Below are 16,716 nucleotides of genomic sequence, written 5' to 3' on the forward strand. Positions count from 1 at the left end.
CTGTAACATAACAGCATACAGGAGTTTTAAAAAGAGTTAAGGAGAAGTGTCTTCTAGGGGTCTTTCCTTTGGCTTATGCCTGTTTAGCAATATATTTAAATACAAAGAGACCTGTAAATCATAGCAGGAAGAAAGCAAAGGATAGCAACCCAGGAGACCCTTCACCCTGAGCCCACGTCTATGTAAAATTATGCTGTCTATGGGGCTTTCTGTATGTTATCCTCCAAATGGTTAGGACAGCTTGAGCACTCACTCAGGTCCCCTTTATATTGTATATAGTTTGTAAAGAAGAAGTCTATATAGAAATCAATCTCACTTTGATGTTCAGTAAAGTCTACTATCTAGAGTGGTTTATGTTCTTCCACATTGCTGAGCATCAGTCTGAGCCAGCTCTACTAGAATGAAGAATACTTCTATTAATTGACTGTCTGGATCTTGTTTTTTGTATGTTCTGAACATTTGTCCAGGATGAGCTCCTTACTGGGTCTTGGTGGGATTGCCGGTTGGGCTTTAGCTTTATTTTCATTCTCATTTTGTTCCTCTATAAATACAAGAAGGCAATACATATAGTTACATGGCCATCAGCAACACTTTGTACGCAGAACGATTTTCTTAAATAGACCTCAGAGATGAAAATAACTTAAGGGTGGGGTTTGCTTACATTGTAATAGACTTAGTTTTCAAGTTGCCCTTTGCTTGTATTTTTTTTTTTTTTTTTTACCTGGCTCCATTATCAGTGCTAAGGTTAGTTAAACAGATTACCTAATCTACAAATTGTGATTGTATTAAATTATAGTTTCAGAAAAGAGTGTTCACAAGATTGCTCAATGTTAAAGGAGTTATTCATTTTTTTTTTTTTTTTTTTTAAAAAACAAACAAAGGACATCAAGACCCCCACCAATCTTCTGTTTTTCCCTGATTGTGTGTTTCGCTATACTATTGATAGCAGCATTTGAGAGTACTACAGTGTGTGTCCCATAATCCTGAAAGGGATACCACTACAAGACTCACTACTATTAAAAGTACAGCAGCTCATGCAGTCATGGGTAAACAGGTGATCTGTGGGGCCCCAACAATCATACTCCCACTTACAGATAGGGAATCAAATTTGAAAAACTGAAAAACTTATTTTCTCAGGATTGGAACATATCACCTAGCCACAGGATAAGATGATAAATGTCTTATTGGTCAGCTTCCAATGGCCTGGACCTCAGTGATCCCTAGAATGGATGTCTTGAGCACCCCAGTATAAGCAGAACAGCAGTGGAACTGTCTGAGAATTCAACAGCTATATGTGACTTCCTTTTAGTAATGAATGAAACAGTAGCGTGTGTGCGTGACAACCATGACAGAGATGGCAACTTTAGTCTGTGGGAGTTTGATTGCAGGAACCCTTTGACACCTCGTTCACATCTGCATTTGGTAATCCGTTCAGGTATCTGCATGGGGACCCCCCAAACGGACTACTGAACGCATTTGCAAGCGCAGTGCAATAAAAGCACATGGACCCCATAGACTATAATGGGATCTCCTCATGAATCATGTGGAGAGGAAAATAGATTGTGAAGTACTTTCCTCTCTGCATGTTCCCTGCAGAGATCTCATGGCAAGCACACGGACCCCATTATAGTCTATGGGGATTCGGGTGCTCTCACAGCACACTGCTTGCAAATGCATTTGGTATTCCGTTTGGGGGTATCCCCATGTAGACTCCCCCAAACAGAATACCAACACAGATGTGAACGAGGGGTGAAAATGTTCACAATATTTCTCAATGTTAACGCAAAATGTTACTTATACAATGTCTATATATTGCAATAGTCAATAAATGTGAAGGCTTACCAATGGTTAAAGATTTCACAGCATCAATAGTAGATTGACGCTGTTTCAGATACTTCTTGCTGTTTCTTCTGTAAGTTTCTTGGCTGATTTCTTTACGTTTTTGTGTGTGAATACTATTAGCATTTGAAATTGTTCTCCTGCATGGGAAATTATATTTTTAAAAATGTTTTATTATCAACAAATCATGCATACAATCATCCATAGACACAATCATGTACATTGAATGTTATTGGATTGATAACTTTGAGGAGAACATACTATGATAGATTATCAGCTAATTTTCTTAATGGCAAGTAAGAAGGTAAATGGTCGGCACCACAAGTGGTGTAACTACATTACTACATACAATAGCTTGGCCATAAGGTTCATGTACTGTGGAAAGAAATAATTGGTGTTATGACTTGGGGCATTGAAATCTTAGAAATTTGAGCATAGCTACATAAAATTGGGAACCCCAGATGGGATAGAAGTTTGTCCTTTTACGTCTCACTGTCTTCACTTACATGAGTGAGATTCTGTTGAGCCATAGACTATTATGGGCAGGTGGTTTACATATATTTTTGGAATACTATGTCGCTTTTATCTGTCTTGTACTCACCTCCGGGGTGGCAAGTTCTTTGTCTTATTCCCAGCTACAGGAGCGTCTCCAGACTTTTGAAGATACATTGCAGGGAAGTAACCATTTTTGCTTCCTCTCCTGGACCAAAAAGAAGAATATTTATAGTACTATGATCAAATTGTGGTTACATGAGTCATGCAGTAGGTAACATTCATTCTTAAATGAAAAGGTTCCCCATGTTAGAAATTGATAGCATGTCTCTAGGATATACCATAACTTTCTGAATGGTGGGGGTCTGACCTCTGTAACCTGCAACAACTATATGAATGAAGTGGACCCAGCGCTGCTTAAGTTTTTCCCTAAATGGCAGTGCTCCTGGACACCCACTTGTCCTGCATAGGAGGTAGGGAAAAACACTAAAGCGGGTGAAGCATTTTTTTTGGATTGGTGGGGGTTTCAGAGGTCACATCACCATCAAACATAAAATGAGGGCATATCCTTCTAATGGCATACTAATATACCATTACTTTATAAGTTGGAAAAACTCATAGCAAGTTTCTAATAATAATAATAATAGTTAAGAAAATAAAGTGTTTGTCCCACTATAGGCACTTATTCTGCCCTTTCGGCTCTCTATGCCATTCTCCGGCACAGGAGGCCCGTATACTTTGATTCCTTGCTTAGAGTTTTTTGTTGCTCTGTCTGAACACTGCTCTATTACCTATAATTACCTGTAATTGAGTTTCCACCACACCCATCTCCTGCACTTTGTTTCCCTCTGTCCATCAAATAGTTAATCTTAGTTGTGCCTGTGTGACTGACAGCCTGTCTACCAATCAAGTCTTGGGCACGTCCTGGACTTCCTATATACAGGGCATCAGCCCACACAGATTGGCTGGCTATTTTGACTCTGTCCTGTGACTTTGTCTTCAAAAACTTCCTTCTTTCTCTTACTATTGTATTAATGACCTCTGACCTTTGTCTTCCCTTGTGACTTCTCTTTTCGATTACGTTTTTGTACTGCTTTGTCTCTGCCCTTGACCCTTGGCTTTCTGACTTCCTTTCTGTGTTGTTTTGCCCTGTCTTGCTTTGTGTGACCCTTATTTCAGAGTAGGGATCACCGCCCAGTGGCTCCTGTCATTAGGACAGTGTGGCAATTAGGTAGGGACAGAGGCTGGGTAAAGTTTAGGACTCATTGTTTGTCTTCCCCTTTTTCCATTGTTCCAGCAGCAGTGCTAGAGAACTGCACAGCTCGCTTTCCCTTACACTTATGCTACCCTTCCAGCAGTCCCATAGAAGTGAAGGGAGCAGTGACCACGCATGTGCACCAGCACTTCATTCACCCATGGCACTCAGGGTCTCTTGTGTACCCCATTCTCTTGATCACTTAGCAATTAGACAAGTATCCACTATTATATGCATAGGGGATAAGTGTTTATACTGAGACAACCTCTTTAAGATAATGGAGTAGATTTATTATTGCCCTATGCCATTTCTGGTATTAAAAGTAATAAACTTCAGGTGTTTGACTTTTTAAATGTGATTTATAACAGAATTAATTGTGACTGGAACTTTTACAATATCCTCACTACATTCCAACAAGGAGGCATGGCCAGGGCATTCTGTGGAAGAGTTTTCTGGCGTAGATGGTATATGAAATCGACACCAGCTACAAGGTTTCAGTATCAATGCAAGGGCTGTCATAGGATGTGCCAGATTTATGAAGAGGCCTGTACCTAAATCTATTTTTACCTCAGCTTTACACATACCTTACAACCCACCAACCATCAAGAAGCTTATGGATGACTTCAACAGTTTCCCCTTGTTGTATGGACAGTTCATCCTCCAATTCTCCTGAGTAATCTTGTGTGGTGACATGCAGTTCACCTTTACGCACAGAAGATACAAAAAACATGTAAAGTCTGAAATAGCAACAGTGAACAAAGTATCTACTTGCTTTTCCCTGCTGCCTGGCTGTGCAATAATTTTAGTCTGTCATATATCAAGACCCCTACATCATTCCCTACTGAAGTTGAGGGTAACACAGTTACCAATACAATGTCAATACAATACTTGGATTTCTTCTCCTCCAGCGCATTATCTTATATTGGGATGTGGTAAGTGGTTACAATTGCACAGGAGTTGTATCTGTGCCATGACTGCAGAGTATAAATATGGTGGTTCAAAGCAATGACTCACGAACCATGACATAAATATTCACCCAACTTTACATAAAGGTAAATCTTTGCCTGTTTGTTCACAAATGTACTGACACTTTCCGAGTTTACACTGTTTAATGCTATATCACCTTCATAGTTTGGATCTTGTTCTTCAGACTCATCAGGACTATCAAGTGGTTCAAGATAAGCACCAGGAACCCATCCCCGCTTGTTCGTCATCTGACAGAACCACCAACCTATAAGAGTGGATGCATAACATATAACTCAATGGTAAAAACATAATGCTACATGCAATATAGTGTTATATTCTACGAGATGAACAGAAGTCTATGACACCTTTTATACACCAAATTGATTGAACTGAGGTGATAGTCCTGGTGTAGAAGATGTGTGGATGGGTCTGCTCCTGGACAAAATTGTGTCTTACTGCCTTTGTACTTATTTCTTTGTTATTTTTTTGAAAATTTCAATAAAAATCAGTTAAAAAAACCCAAAACTGTGTCTTACTAATTTATGCCTGTATTTAACATAAAACTACCTATAAAGATTTAGTGGTACCAAATTAGAAAACTATCTGGCAAAAAAATATGTACATGAAATGCTTTAAAAAAAATGTAAAAAAAAAATATATTTATCTTATTAAAGATAAAGGCTTTTAAAACGAAGTTAGCCTGGCTCTCAGACTTTTTTTTTTTTTTGGGGGGGGGGCAGTTGCCTCGTCATGTATTGTATGATGGCCATATACTTTAATAGGGCATACACAATGAGAAAACTTCGTTGAAGGAAGTCTATCACCTCCCCAAGTACATCTAACTGCCTCCACCATGCTACAGAGCACACTAGGGATTAACAACATACTACTTTTTTTTACATATGTCATTTTTGTATATTTGGAGAAAAACAACTATGAAATGTTATGTAAATTAAGGACTTGTTGCACTAGAGGTAGGCCTTCGGGCCTGCAAGCCCTGCTTTTGATGCTCAGATCTCTACCATCTTCTATCTCCAGTACCCCATGAAGTGTAAGTAAATCTTCCCACTGCCAAGACATCGGTCATCCTTCCTGAGCAGCAAGACCAGGGCTCCCAACCGCCTCTATTGCATAATTCTCATAAAAAGGTATGGTGTTCATTACTGTTATGTACTAAGTAACATGGTGGTGAACATTGGATATGGGGGGAGGTGGTAGAAACCCTTTAAATACATTCATTACAAAGTACATATGAAATATTTACTAAATTGTTTTCTAAAGTTTATATTTATGATGTTATGAAATTACCATTTTCATTTTTTTCCACCACATCGACAACATCACCAGCCTTTACAGATAATTCAGTCTTGGTATTCTTTGCATAATCTGCGATGGCGCGATATGATTGTAGAATAATAGGGCCGGTTATATCTGTGGCAAGAATAAAGATTCTATTAAATGTATTACTTATTAGTAAAAGAAATCTAAATTGTTTATGCTATGTGAAATAATGTGATAGGGACAACATTTTATAAAATAAATTATTGAAACTGAGGACCATTTCCGATTTAGCATTTTAATTTTTATCTCAATTTCTTCCAAAAGCAATTTTTTTTTTGAACACACAGCTGTATGAGGGCTTTAGGGTTGGTTCACATGGAGGAAAATGGTGAGAAATTTGGTGTGGAATTTCAGCGCTGAAAAAAAAGCCTCCCATTGACTTCAATGGGTTCCTTTTTCTGCTAGCAGAACCCATTGAAGTCAATGGGAGGCTTTTTTTTTCAGCACTGAATTTCCACACCAAATTCCTCACCATTTTCCTCCATGTGAATGGACCCTTAGGGATTATTGCTGGGCAAAGTGAACTTCCTAATAGCAATATTTAATATTCCATATGATTTACTAGGAAGGTGGATAAAAATTCAGAATGGGGTAGAATTGGAAAAAATGCAGTTGTGCCATGTATTAGCTTTATTAGTTTTTAGTTTGTAAATAACGTCAACTGTGCCTCCAGTGTTGTCGGTGTTCTTGTTTTCCGACAAAAGTAGGAGATGTAGGAGCTGTATCAGATTACAGATTCCTGTTCATGAGGCAACCATACAATGCCCCCCCAAAACAAAAGTTTTAATGCCTCACAAATCCCCTACTTCTGTGCAAAAACTCATTGGTACCCCACCATTCTCTTTTCATCCAGCAATAATATGATGGCAAGTGATTACAGTAGCAAATGGCTACTGACCTCGTGGTGTCGACACATCACAACTAAAAGCCAGTGTTTGGCTGCAGTATAAGTATATGTCTATATTTATCTATATGCAGTCATATGTCTACACATCATATCATGACTGGAACCTTAAAACATAGACTAGGTAGGAAACCAGGGAAGAGACATTTTGTAGTATTGTATGCTGTTTAATAAACATTTTATGGGAATTATACCAAATTCCATTACAAGTTATTCGCTTTTCTACTTCTGTTTTAAACTGGTAAGATACATCAAGCAAATTTAGGACAGAAAGATATACCGGTACTTTAGAATGATTTAGTGAAAAAAGGCAATGTTATGTGATATAGCTTTCATGAAGAACATTTTGGGAAATTTTTGAACATATGGGAAACTACTTATTTATGACGTATTTAAGAGGCTCTTTGCACATATGGGAAAGTACTTATTTATGTCATATTTAAGACACTGTATTTTGCTCACCAGACACGTTTTTTTTGGTGTTATCTGTCTTCAACAAGAAAGTTTCAGGTTTGCGACCACTGACAATAAAGCAAAAACATACATATACTGAAAACAGACCAAAAAATTATACATAAAAACAAAACCTATGCACTTACTAGATTATTGTGCTGCAAATGATATATAAAATAATAACATACTATCATAACCTTTATTAGACATAAATTCTATATCTGCAAATTGAAGAAAACTTCAATGCATTCATAGAATTTGTACGTTCTAAATAAATAGCAATTCAATGCAGTGAATACTATAGTACTATAGTGTATACTAGTATATAGGTTATACTTACTTGCTGCTTGCTGTGGGGTTCACATCATCAGGTCTGACCTTGAAAAAGTTGAGAACATGAGGGCATCGAGATATCTTAGGTGGTAGATTGAGTAGGGACGAGCAGTAGTCTGCCAGTGTGACTTGTCGGTTCTCTGTGGACCTCAGGCCATCAAACCATTTTGGTGCTGATAATGAACATTGTTATCTATTGTTAGACTTCATTGTCAAGTTAAAACTCTCTAACAAAAGTGAGGTATTATAGGATTTATAGTTCTGCTTATAACTAGTAACGTAAAAGCTTTAGACTGTCACATGATCACCTTGACACTTTGGAAACTGAATTTATTATTAATACATATGTAGTTTCATAGATAAAAATATGACAGATGGTTTAGAAAAGTTTCAGTTCTTGTTTCCGGGCTTATTATGTAAATTATAATGTGTAATATATAAAGTATTGTGCAGGTTAAAGGGGATTTACTATGCTATAAAGCAGGGATATTTAACAGACAGTTTGAATCCAACCATCTGGACCCCACTGGAATAGGAGGGAGTAGTGTTTGCTGTTAGCTGCAGAGTGACATGGCCATGGATCTTCTGTTCTCATCCCACCTCAGGATGTCTGCATTATTTTGTCCGGCAATAAAGATGGAAACAAACAGAAAGGAGGTCAAATGAAGTCTAATGTTTAATTCTACTTCCATTTCACCCTTTAAAGTCAATGGATCCAACTCCAGTTTTATGCCTCCTTTATGCCTCCTCTTATTGTGGCACAGGAGAATATTTTCTGTCGCCTCCACCATTCCCAAGCAGTTAGAAATGGTGCCTAATATTCTAACCAGCGAAAGTAAAATCACAGTGCACACTGCAATAGCTTGCAAATTATACACTCATTTTATTGAACAGACTAGAGTTGAGCGAGTACTGTTCGGATCAGCCGATCCGAACAGCACGCACGCATTGAAATCAATGCACGCAGCCGGCACGCGGCGGGTTAAGCGGCCAGCTGCCGTCAAACCGGAAGCACCAGGTGCTTCCATTCATTTCAATGCGTGCGTGCTGTTCGGATCGGCTGATCCGAACAGTACTCGCTCAACTCTAAACAGTACGTGTCTTCCATAAGTAATATTATTGAACATATTGTTACAATGCAAATCAATTTATGATGCAACATGTATAAGATTATTCACAATTTTGACGCAGAATCTGATCTAAGAGGGGCGGGGTATTTGATCATATATATATATATATATATATATATATATATATATATATATATATTTTTTTTTTTTTCTTACTTTAATTTTATTTTTAGACCACTTGAGGGATCCTGAACCCTAAGGGGCTTGGTCACTGTTGCAATACACTGTAATACCTCTTCAGATCAAATAATCATCTATAACTAATACTAATCATTCTATCAGCAAGTATCTAAGTAATATATTATTCATTGATGACCAGTATAGTAATGTTGATCTATGTCATAACATATCCCTGGTTTCTTTTTGAAATGGCTACATGTTATATGTTGCAATAGAGGAAGTGTGATCTTGTGCTTGTTGTAAAATGTGTCTAGATGAAAAATTACCATCCTACACTTTGGTGTTGTTTTGTTGTTATATGTAGATCTGTTACTATGAAAAGCACTTTTGTCACCCACACAATTTGTGCTGTGGTAAATGCAACTGCACCCAAAAACTGGGGGTCCCCAATGCAAAGCTGTTCTATATGACAAATATACCAGGTAAGTGAGGGATTGTTCTGTGTTCCTTCTTTATGTCCCCAGACTCAATAGGAAACTTTTCTTTTAATTCTTTCTAGAAATAAATAAAAACAGGTTGTTATATACAGTATATTTAATAAAAATATATAAATACACAAACACTGGTGGAAACAATGTCTCACTTCCAGAACAACCAATAATAGTTGCATGGAGCAAATTCTGACTTCTGTGTGGTTTGTCAAACAAGCCATGAAGTGCTATAGACTATTACGCAAATATATATATATATATATATATATATATATATATATATATATATATATATTAATATTACATACACATGTGGACAAAATAGTTGGTACCCCTCGTTTAATGAAAGAAAAACCCACAGATGTCACAGAAATAACTTGAATCTGACAAATGTAATAATAAATAAAAATTCTGTGAAAATGAATAAATGAAAATCAGACATTGTTTTTCGCTTCAACATAATTTTTAAAAAAAATAAAAAAATAAAACTCATGAAACAGGCCTGGACAGAAATGATGGCTCACTTAACTTAATATTTTGTTGCACAACCTTTTGAGGCAATCACTGCATGGGTCATTATCCTGTTACAAGACCCATGACCTGCGACTGAGACCAAGCTTTCTGACACTGGGCAGCACATTTCTCTTTAAAATCCTTTCATAGTCTTGAGATTTCATTGTACCCTGCACAGATTCAAGACAGCCTGTGCCTCCTCCATGTTTAACAGCAGGGACAGTGTTCTTTTCAAGATCTGTTTAATTTTTCCATCTGTCTACATAGAGCTGATATACTTTGCCAAAAAGTTCGATTTTTGTCTCATCTGTCCGTAGGACATTCTCCCAGAAGCTTTGTGGCTTGCCAACATGTAGTTTGGTTATTATTACTTTTGTCAGATTCAAGTTATTTCTGTGACCATTGTGTGTTTTTCTTTCATTAAACAAGGGGTACCAACAATTTTGTCCACATATGTATACTGTACTGTGCAAATGTTTCAGGCAGGTGTGAGAAAATGCTGTAAAGTAAGAATTCCTTCCTAAAATATCACAAAAAAACATTTGCAATGCGCTTTGCACATGCTAATGTTGATGAAATGCTATTAGTTTATTTTTTGTAATTAACAAATTTATGTGAAAAAAGAGAAATACATATCAAAACTATTTTTGTTGTGACCACGCTCTGCCTTCAAAATAGCATCAGTTCTTCTAAGTACACTTACACACAGTTTCTGATGGAACTTGGCAGGGAAATAGTTTCAAACATCTTAGAGATGTTACATCTGTCTCCTGTAATGGCAGACTTACTGCTCAGCCACTTTGTAACTTGAAAGCTGCAAGCTACTTCAAACCTGAAGCTTACCAGGTTCCGTAGCCACAAACAAGACATCAGTTTCCTGGTGCAGGCGGACGTAATCACAACACAAGTATTTTGTCTCTTGCCCTGGGATGTAGACGTTACATCTGTGGTCTTGTAGACAACAGGCCTGAAGTGGCTTGTGCCCTTGAAGTCAGAGTGAGAAATGGCGGCAGTGATTCCAGGGACTAGAGGTAAGGGAGTGTACTTTTTTCTTAGGCCAATTGGGGGGCTTAAGTAGCATTAGTGGACAATGAGTTGAATTAACATCATTACAAGATGGTATGAATATAAGGGAGGTAATTTACGTAAGGGGTCATTAGAGAGTGTTATGAATTTAATGGGAGGGATCATTTATATAAAGGGAAATTGGGACATTATGAATATAAGGATAATTTATTAAAGGGTTCATTGGGGCATTAAGAATATAAGAAGAGGGATCTTTTATATAAGAGTCATTATGAATTTATGGGGAGCATCATTTATATAAGGGGTCATTAACCCCTTTATAACTATAAAGGGGATAATTTATTTAAGAGTTCTCTAGAGAACATTACTAATATAAGAGGGCAGTATTTATGTCAGGGGCATCAGTGGTATAACATAACGTGACAGAGACTTTATTAAAGAGGTTTTCTATTTAATTCTTATTGATGACCTATCCTCAGGATAGGGGATAAATACGAGATTGATGATGATGATGATGATGATGGAGGGGGGGGTTGGAGTCCTGGGGGGGGGGGTTGAGGTGCTGGGGGAGGTGGGCTTTGAATGTCCGTCTGGCCCTTGAGGACTGTTTTTTCTTCCCCCACCCACTTGTAATTCTTGCACTTGGGGGTTAATAGGAGCACTACAGACCCCCAATTGCACAGTTCTCAAGCCCAAGGAGGGGCCAGACAGACATTCAAAAGCCCCCCTCAACCTTCCCCAGCACCCCAAACCCCCCAGCACTCCAACCCTCCCCCCTTGTATTAATAATGTTTCTAATAGCCCTTATATAAATACCCCCCTTGTATTAATAATGCCCCTAACAGCCCACCTTGTATTAATAATGCCCCTAAAAGCCCTTATATAAATACTGCATATCATTAATACAAGGGGGGTTTATATAGGGACTGTTAGGGGCATTATTAATATAAGGGGGGTATTATTAATATGGGGCACTATTTAAAGCGGACCTTTAATGAGTTGGGCACATGCGATTTTATATACCACTGGAAAGCCGATAATGCACTTAATTCAGCACACTGTCGACTTTCCCATTCTGTGCCCCCAGTGAAGAGCTATCGGTCCTGGTACTGTAGCTCTTCACAGTCAGAAGGGCCTTCCTCACAGCAGAGCCTATAGCGCTGTACTGTGAAAGTGGGGAGGAACGCCTCCTCCCCTCATGATAGTGCTCGTCCATAGACAAGTACTGGGGGGACGTTCCTCCATGTTCCCACATTTAGTGCTATAGGCGCTGCTGTGAGGAAGGATGTTCCTGACTGACTGTCAGAAATACCCTTCTGACTGTGAAGAGCTACGGTACCGGCACCAATAGCTCTTCACTGGGGGCACAGATTGTGAAAGCTGGCAGTGTGCTGAATTCAGCACACTGTCGGCTTTCCAGCAGTATATAAAACCACATGTGCCCCAACTCCCCAACTCATGAAAGGTCCTCTTTAAAGGGCTTTGTGTAGGTGAGGACAATATGGGTCAGGTGCCTGGAGAAGTGAGGAGTCAACGATGTCTGTTTCAAACTTTACAGAGAAAAATCACATGCTGGAAGAAGTGGTCATGGCGGTCCAGAGGGAAGAGACAGGAAATGTGAGCGATTAGTCAGGGATGTCTCCGGTAACTCACCACAAAATGTTACGCACTACTGTACCACTGTACATGTTCACTGTAATGTTACCACTAGCAGCACCCCCCTCCCCCGCCCGGTATTCAGTCCAGCGGGAGGGGGGGGGGGGTGGCGCCTTTCTGTCATCCGCCTCAGGCAGCAGAAAGGCTAGTTTCATCACTGAGGTCACCCTAAGTTTAATTGCAGGGAGATCTGCTGATTATAGCTGATGTGTCTCCCTGCAACTTCTTCCAACTAGAATGGGGTCCAGGATTAGATCTGTGCTTTCTCATCTTTGATAAGGGAATTAACACTTCCTCTCCCCATGTCCATGGAGATTGGGTATTTTTCAATGTATTTTCTGCTCTTACCTCTCCTGCATGTTGCTGTGCAGAAGAGGTAAGGGTTAATTCTCTGTAGCTCCTCAACTCCTCACCAAGTCCTCCATGACCTGCAATAAATATTTTATTTCTTTGCCTGTCTTTAACCTCTCTAACTTCCTCTTTCTCTGAGCTGCATAGATGTTGATAGGAATCTTTCAAGAACATAAAGCATAACTAAACTTTCGAGCAAATTTTCTGACAGAATTTGTGTCATTAATACATTTTGAAATATACTTTATTAACACATTATGTCTCCTTTCTGTGAAATCCTGCTTTCATTGGCTTCTGTATTGAAAGCTGTTCCGGGCTCTACTGAGTAACTTTGTATGGAATATGGGCTTGGAGAACAGGACTGTGTAAAATGCAGAGACAATAAGGGGAGGGTCACTTCAAACAGCTATATCTCCATCATTAGAAAACATAGAAATTTGTCATATGAAACAGCAGATTGCAGTGATATCTATATTATTTCCAGAGATATCTCTGGTTGAAAACACAGTAGGGGTTAGGATATCTAGATCATATATACAGTATTAAGGAGGTGCATATAAATATCTTAACCCCAACTGTGTTTTAAACCAGTGATATCTCTGGAAATTATATATATATATATATATATATATATATATATATATATATATATATATATATAGCCCCAGTATCGGACTGGGATGTCTAGGACCCATCAGTGGAATTCTTTCTAGGGACCCACTCCCATTGTCTGGACTCCTGCAGATCAGCAGTACCAAGAAAGCATGACTACCTGACAAAAGATGCGCACCACTGCACTACCTAAACCCACTGCTACACTCTGCATGGCAAGTGAGCAGCTTGGCTCCTGGAATTGTTACCATTACCTGTAGCCGCACTGTCCTGGATATGCTGATCTGCAGAGGTCCTGGCTGTCTGATCCCAGCAGGTGTAATATTGATTGCCTATTCTAAGAACAGGCCATCAATATAAAAAAAAAAGATGGATAAACCCTTTAAAGAGGTTGTCCAGGAATTGGAGCAATTCATGTGATGGGCAGGAAGTGTAAAATTAAATAAAAAAATTAAAAAAAACATACTCACCTCTCTCTGCAACTCCATTGTCCCCTGCCAGTATTCATTCAGTCACCTTCTTGCTGAGAGTCCTGCACCTAATGTGACCGCTAAGACCAATTAGTTACATGATTTCCATTAATGAAGCTCCGCCATGAGACAGAACATTGCGGCAAGGACTTCTGCTGTAAGAAAGCAATGGAGCTGCAGAACTGGACTGCACTAGAAGACACCGGAGCACTGGAGACAAGTATGAGTAAATTTTCCTTTTGTTTTTTCACCTCCCCTGGCCTAATTAAAAGAAGAATGTTATCCTAGACTGACCCCCATAGGAAATTAGCCCCCTTCACTTCCACTGTATGGGGGAAATAGTGAAGGGGCTTCTGTATGGGCCATATAGTGGCTCCTTCTATGGTCTCCCTTATAGCAGTATTGGGTTATTACTTGCTCTCTAGTCCCACTCTGTCTACCTGCTCTGGGAGGTGATGTGCACCAAGAGCAGGAAGAATCGGGAGGCACCAGAGAGAAGACAGGCAAATATTTTTCCTTAGCTTGTAGGCCACAGGTTCAATTTGGCCTATGGCCTACTTGTCTGGGAGCGGTAGCAGAACAGGATTTGTATAATTGGGGAGAACTTGACTGCATTCACCTACCTCCCACTGCTCCTGCTTGCGGCCTCTCCTGTTTCCTCTTCACTCTCCATTGGGCCCTGTGCACTGCACATCAGGTCACTGTGAAGTAATGTGCGGAAGACAGGCCTCCTGGAGGCTGAAGAAGGAAGAGGAGAGACCACAAGCAGGAGCAGGAAGAGGTAAGTGAATAGAGGTCACTAATGTACCTCCACTTGCTATTAAAAAAAACAGTAGGGGTTTGATAGGGCCACCTAAAGACATGGAGCCCACCAGGGGATTCACTGGTACCCTAGTGAGCCAGCCCAAGCCTGGATGGCACTGCAATCTCCTTTTTTATATGACGCCAAAAGTATTTCTGCATTTTATAATGTCTGAGATATATGCACTAACGTGGTATTGCAGAGAAACTTATTTTTATTTCAGTCTTTAAAACTGTATCTACTACCTGGAAACAGACACAAAAAACATGGTTTACTGATGAAATTTCAGTTACCTAATCTGTCATATACTTTTGCACAATAACATGTATAGCTCATAACCAGAAGCAATCTTTTGTCAGTGAAATTTTTTGTTCTGCATTTCATCTTCAAATTTTCATTAGTGTGAATATGAATAAATGCTTATGGATTACATTTTTTATGGTGCTGTTTTTCAACCACCTGCTCAATGGAGTAATGCTGTTTACTATCCCCAACATTCAGTAAAATAGATTAAATGAACTTACGTGAAATTCATAAATGTCTGTATATTTTCTGTACACAAGCTTCTCTGTAAGGTCCTGCCATTTAACCATGAACATGTATACCTAGTAAAAGAAAACCAAACAAACTGTAGTGGCTAGTAAGCAAAGCAACATGAGAACATAATATGGCCGATATATTACTTTATAGTAGTTAGTTTACACAGAATATAAAGAATAAACCATAAATGTCTGATAAGAGTCACTCCTATCTTTTTTTATGGCCTCCCACCCCTCCTGAAAAAAGTATGTGAAAAATGGCTAGATGATAAAAGCTACATAACAAATACTTGCAAAAACTGCCTGAAAGTGAATTTGCATTATGTGACCATACATGAAGAACATAAAGGCATTTTGGCACTATGTATCTACGTTTAGCAAATATAGGAACACACAGCTATAACCTTATTTTATATTATTTTATCATTTGAGTTTTGTTTATAGTCTATAACCAGGGTATAAAATCTCTGGATGTACAAATTTATGAGACTAGTTAGGCAGTTTAATGATTAATAAATCATACAATACATGGCAATAATCAAAAGCCTTATTATACTGTGTCTCCCTATATGTGCCAGAAATAAGTGATGGTCTTTTAATTTGTCATTTTCAGACACCAGATCAATACGATTTTTACAGCCATTTAGTAAAATATGTAAACCACAGTAAAAGGAAATGGATGAAAGAAGAGTATAGAAATATATTGTATAAGGATAATATATGACAGGTTATGAATGTAATAATGAAAGTATCTTTACTTACATAATGCTGGCTGGGAGAGAATCTTTTCTCAAAGCCAAGAAGCTGAACATGCCTAACGTAAGGCTCTGACATTGTACAATCACTTAGTAGAGTTTTGCTGAGTGCCAAGTTCCCTCCTAGCTGTGAGAGTCAGAAACTTCACAAAGGCGTAAGACAATAAAGACTGCAAGAGTTCCTCTATATGCAGGAAGATGGTGACAACACACAGCCAGAATCAGCTCTGATTGGTTGGTATTCATTTGCATTATGCCTTTACAATGCAAGTTCTCAGTATTAAAAATTTGAGAAATTTCTTGCTCTAAAGTACTCTGCTAGTGCCCCTGCTAGCATTCCTTGCCTGGATACATTCCCTTGTTGACCACATAGCTGTACCCATGTTGTTGGGGTACCCCACCTATCAGATCCTATCTTCCCAGTGTACAGAGACCTTCCACCTGGAGTTATGCAAATACCTAACCCACTTCCACCACAGCACCTCCAACACAGCATGCCGGACAGAACCATGCAAAAAAGAGCACTATCATTCCAGGCGTATATTCAAGGCCGCAACCCCGACTCCTACCACCACTAAGCATGGCTAAGCCACAGGGCCCCGAGCAAACCCAGGACTCTCCAACCAAATGACAGCCAAACCAAAACCCCCAACAGGTTCTGAACAAGG

The 16,716-nt window shown here is 38.9% G+C and overlaps 1 protein-coding gene across 1 annotated transcript; it reads right to left on the reverse strand.

Moving 5' to 3' along the window:
- Positions 1 to 311: 311 nt before the first annotated feature.
- On the reverse strand, positions 312 to 16,169 carry NCF1 (neutrophil cytosolic factor 1). The gene is made up of 11 exons (XM_075262782.1): positions 16,056 to 16,169; positions 15,279 to 15,359; positions 9,313 to 9,388; positions 7,591 to 7,756; positions 7,260 to 7,318; positions 5,861 to 5,983; positions 4,710 to 4,817; positions 4,171 to 4,288; positions 2,441 to 2,539; positions 1,843 to 1,979; positions 312 to 541 (listed from the first exon to the last, which is right to left on the reverse strand). Exons 1-11 carry the CDS (start codon positions 16,125 to 16,127, stop codon positions 417 to 419), a joined length of 1,164 nt encoding a protein of 387 aa, XP_075118883.1. The 5' UTR covers positions 16,128 to 16,169; the 3' UTR covers positions 312 to 416.
- Positions 16,170 to 16,716: the final 547 nt, after the last annotated feature.

The sequence above is a fragment of the Leptodactylus fuscus genome, chromosome 2 (genome assembly GCF_031893055.1).
Source record: "Leptodactylus fuscus isolate aLepFus1 chromosome 2, aLepFus1.hap2, whole genome shotgun sequence".
In the NCBI taxonomy this organism is placed as follows: Eukaryota; Metazoa; Chordata; class Amphibia; order Anura; family Leptodactylidae; genus Leptodactylus; species Leptodactylus fuscus.

Excerpts from the sequence above, each read along its gene's own strand:
- NCF1 (XM_075262782.1), bottom strand. The coding sequence starts at position 16,127 with ATGTCAGAGCCTTACGTTAGGCATGTTCAGCTTCTTGGCTTTGAGAAA. Across the intron at positions 4,289-4,709 it reads ACAAGATCCAAACTATGAAG|GTGAACTGCATGTCACCACA; the intron begins GTGATATAGCAT and ends CTGTGCGTAAAG. Across the intron at positions 542-1,842 it reads TGTGAAATCTTTAACCATTG|AGGAACAAAATGAGAATGAA; the intron begins GTAAGCCTTCAC and ends TTGTATTTATAG.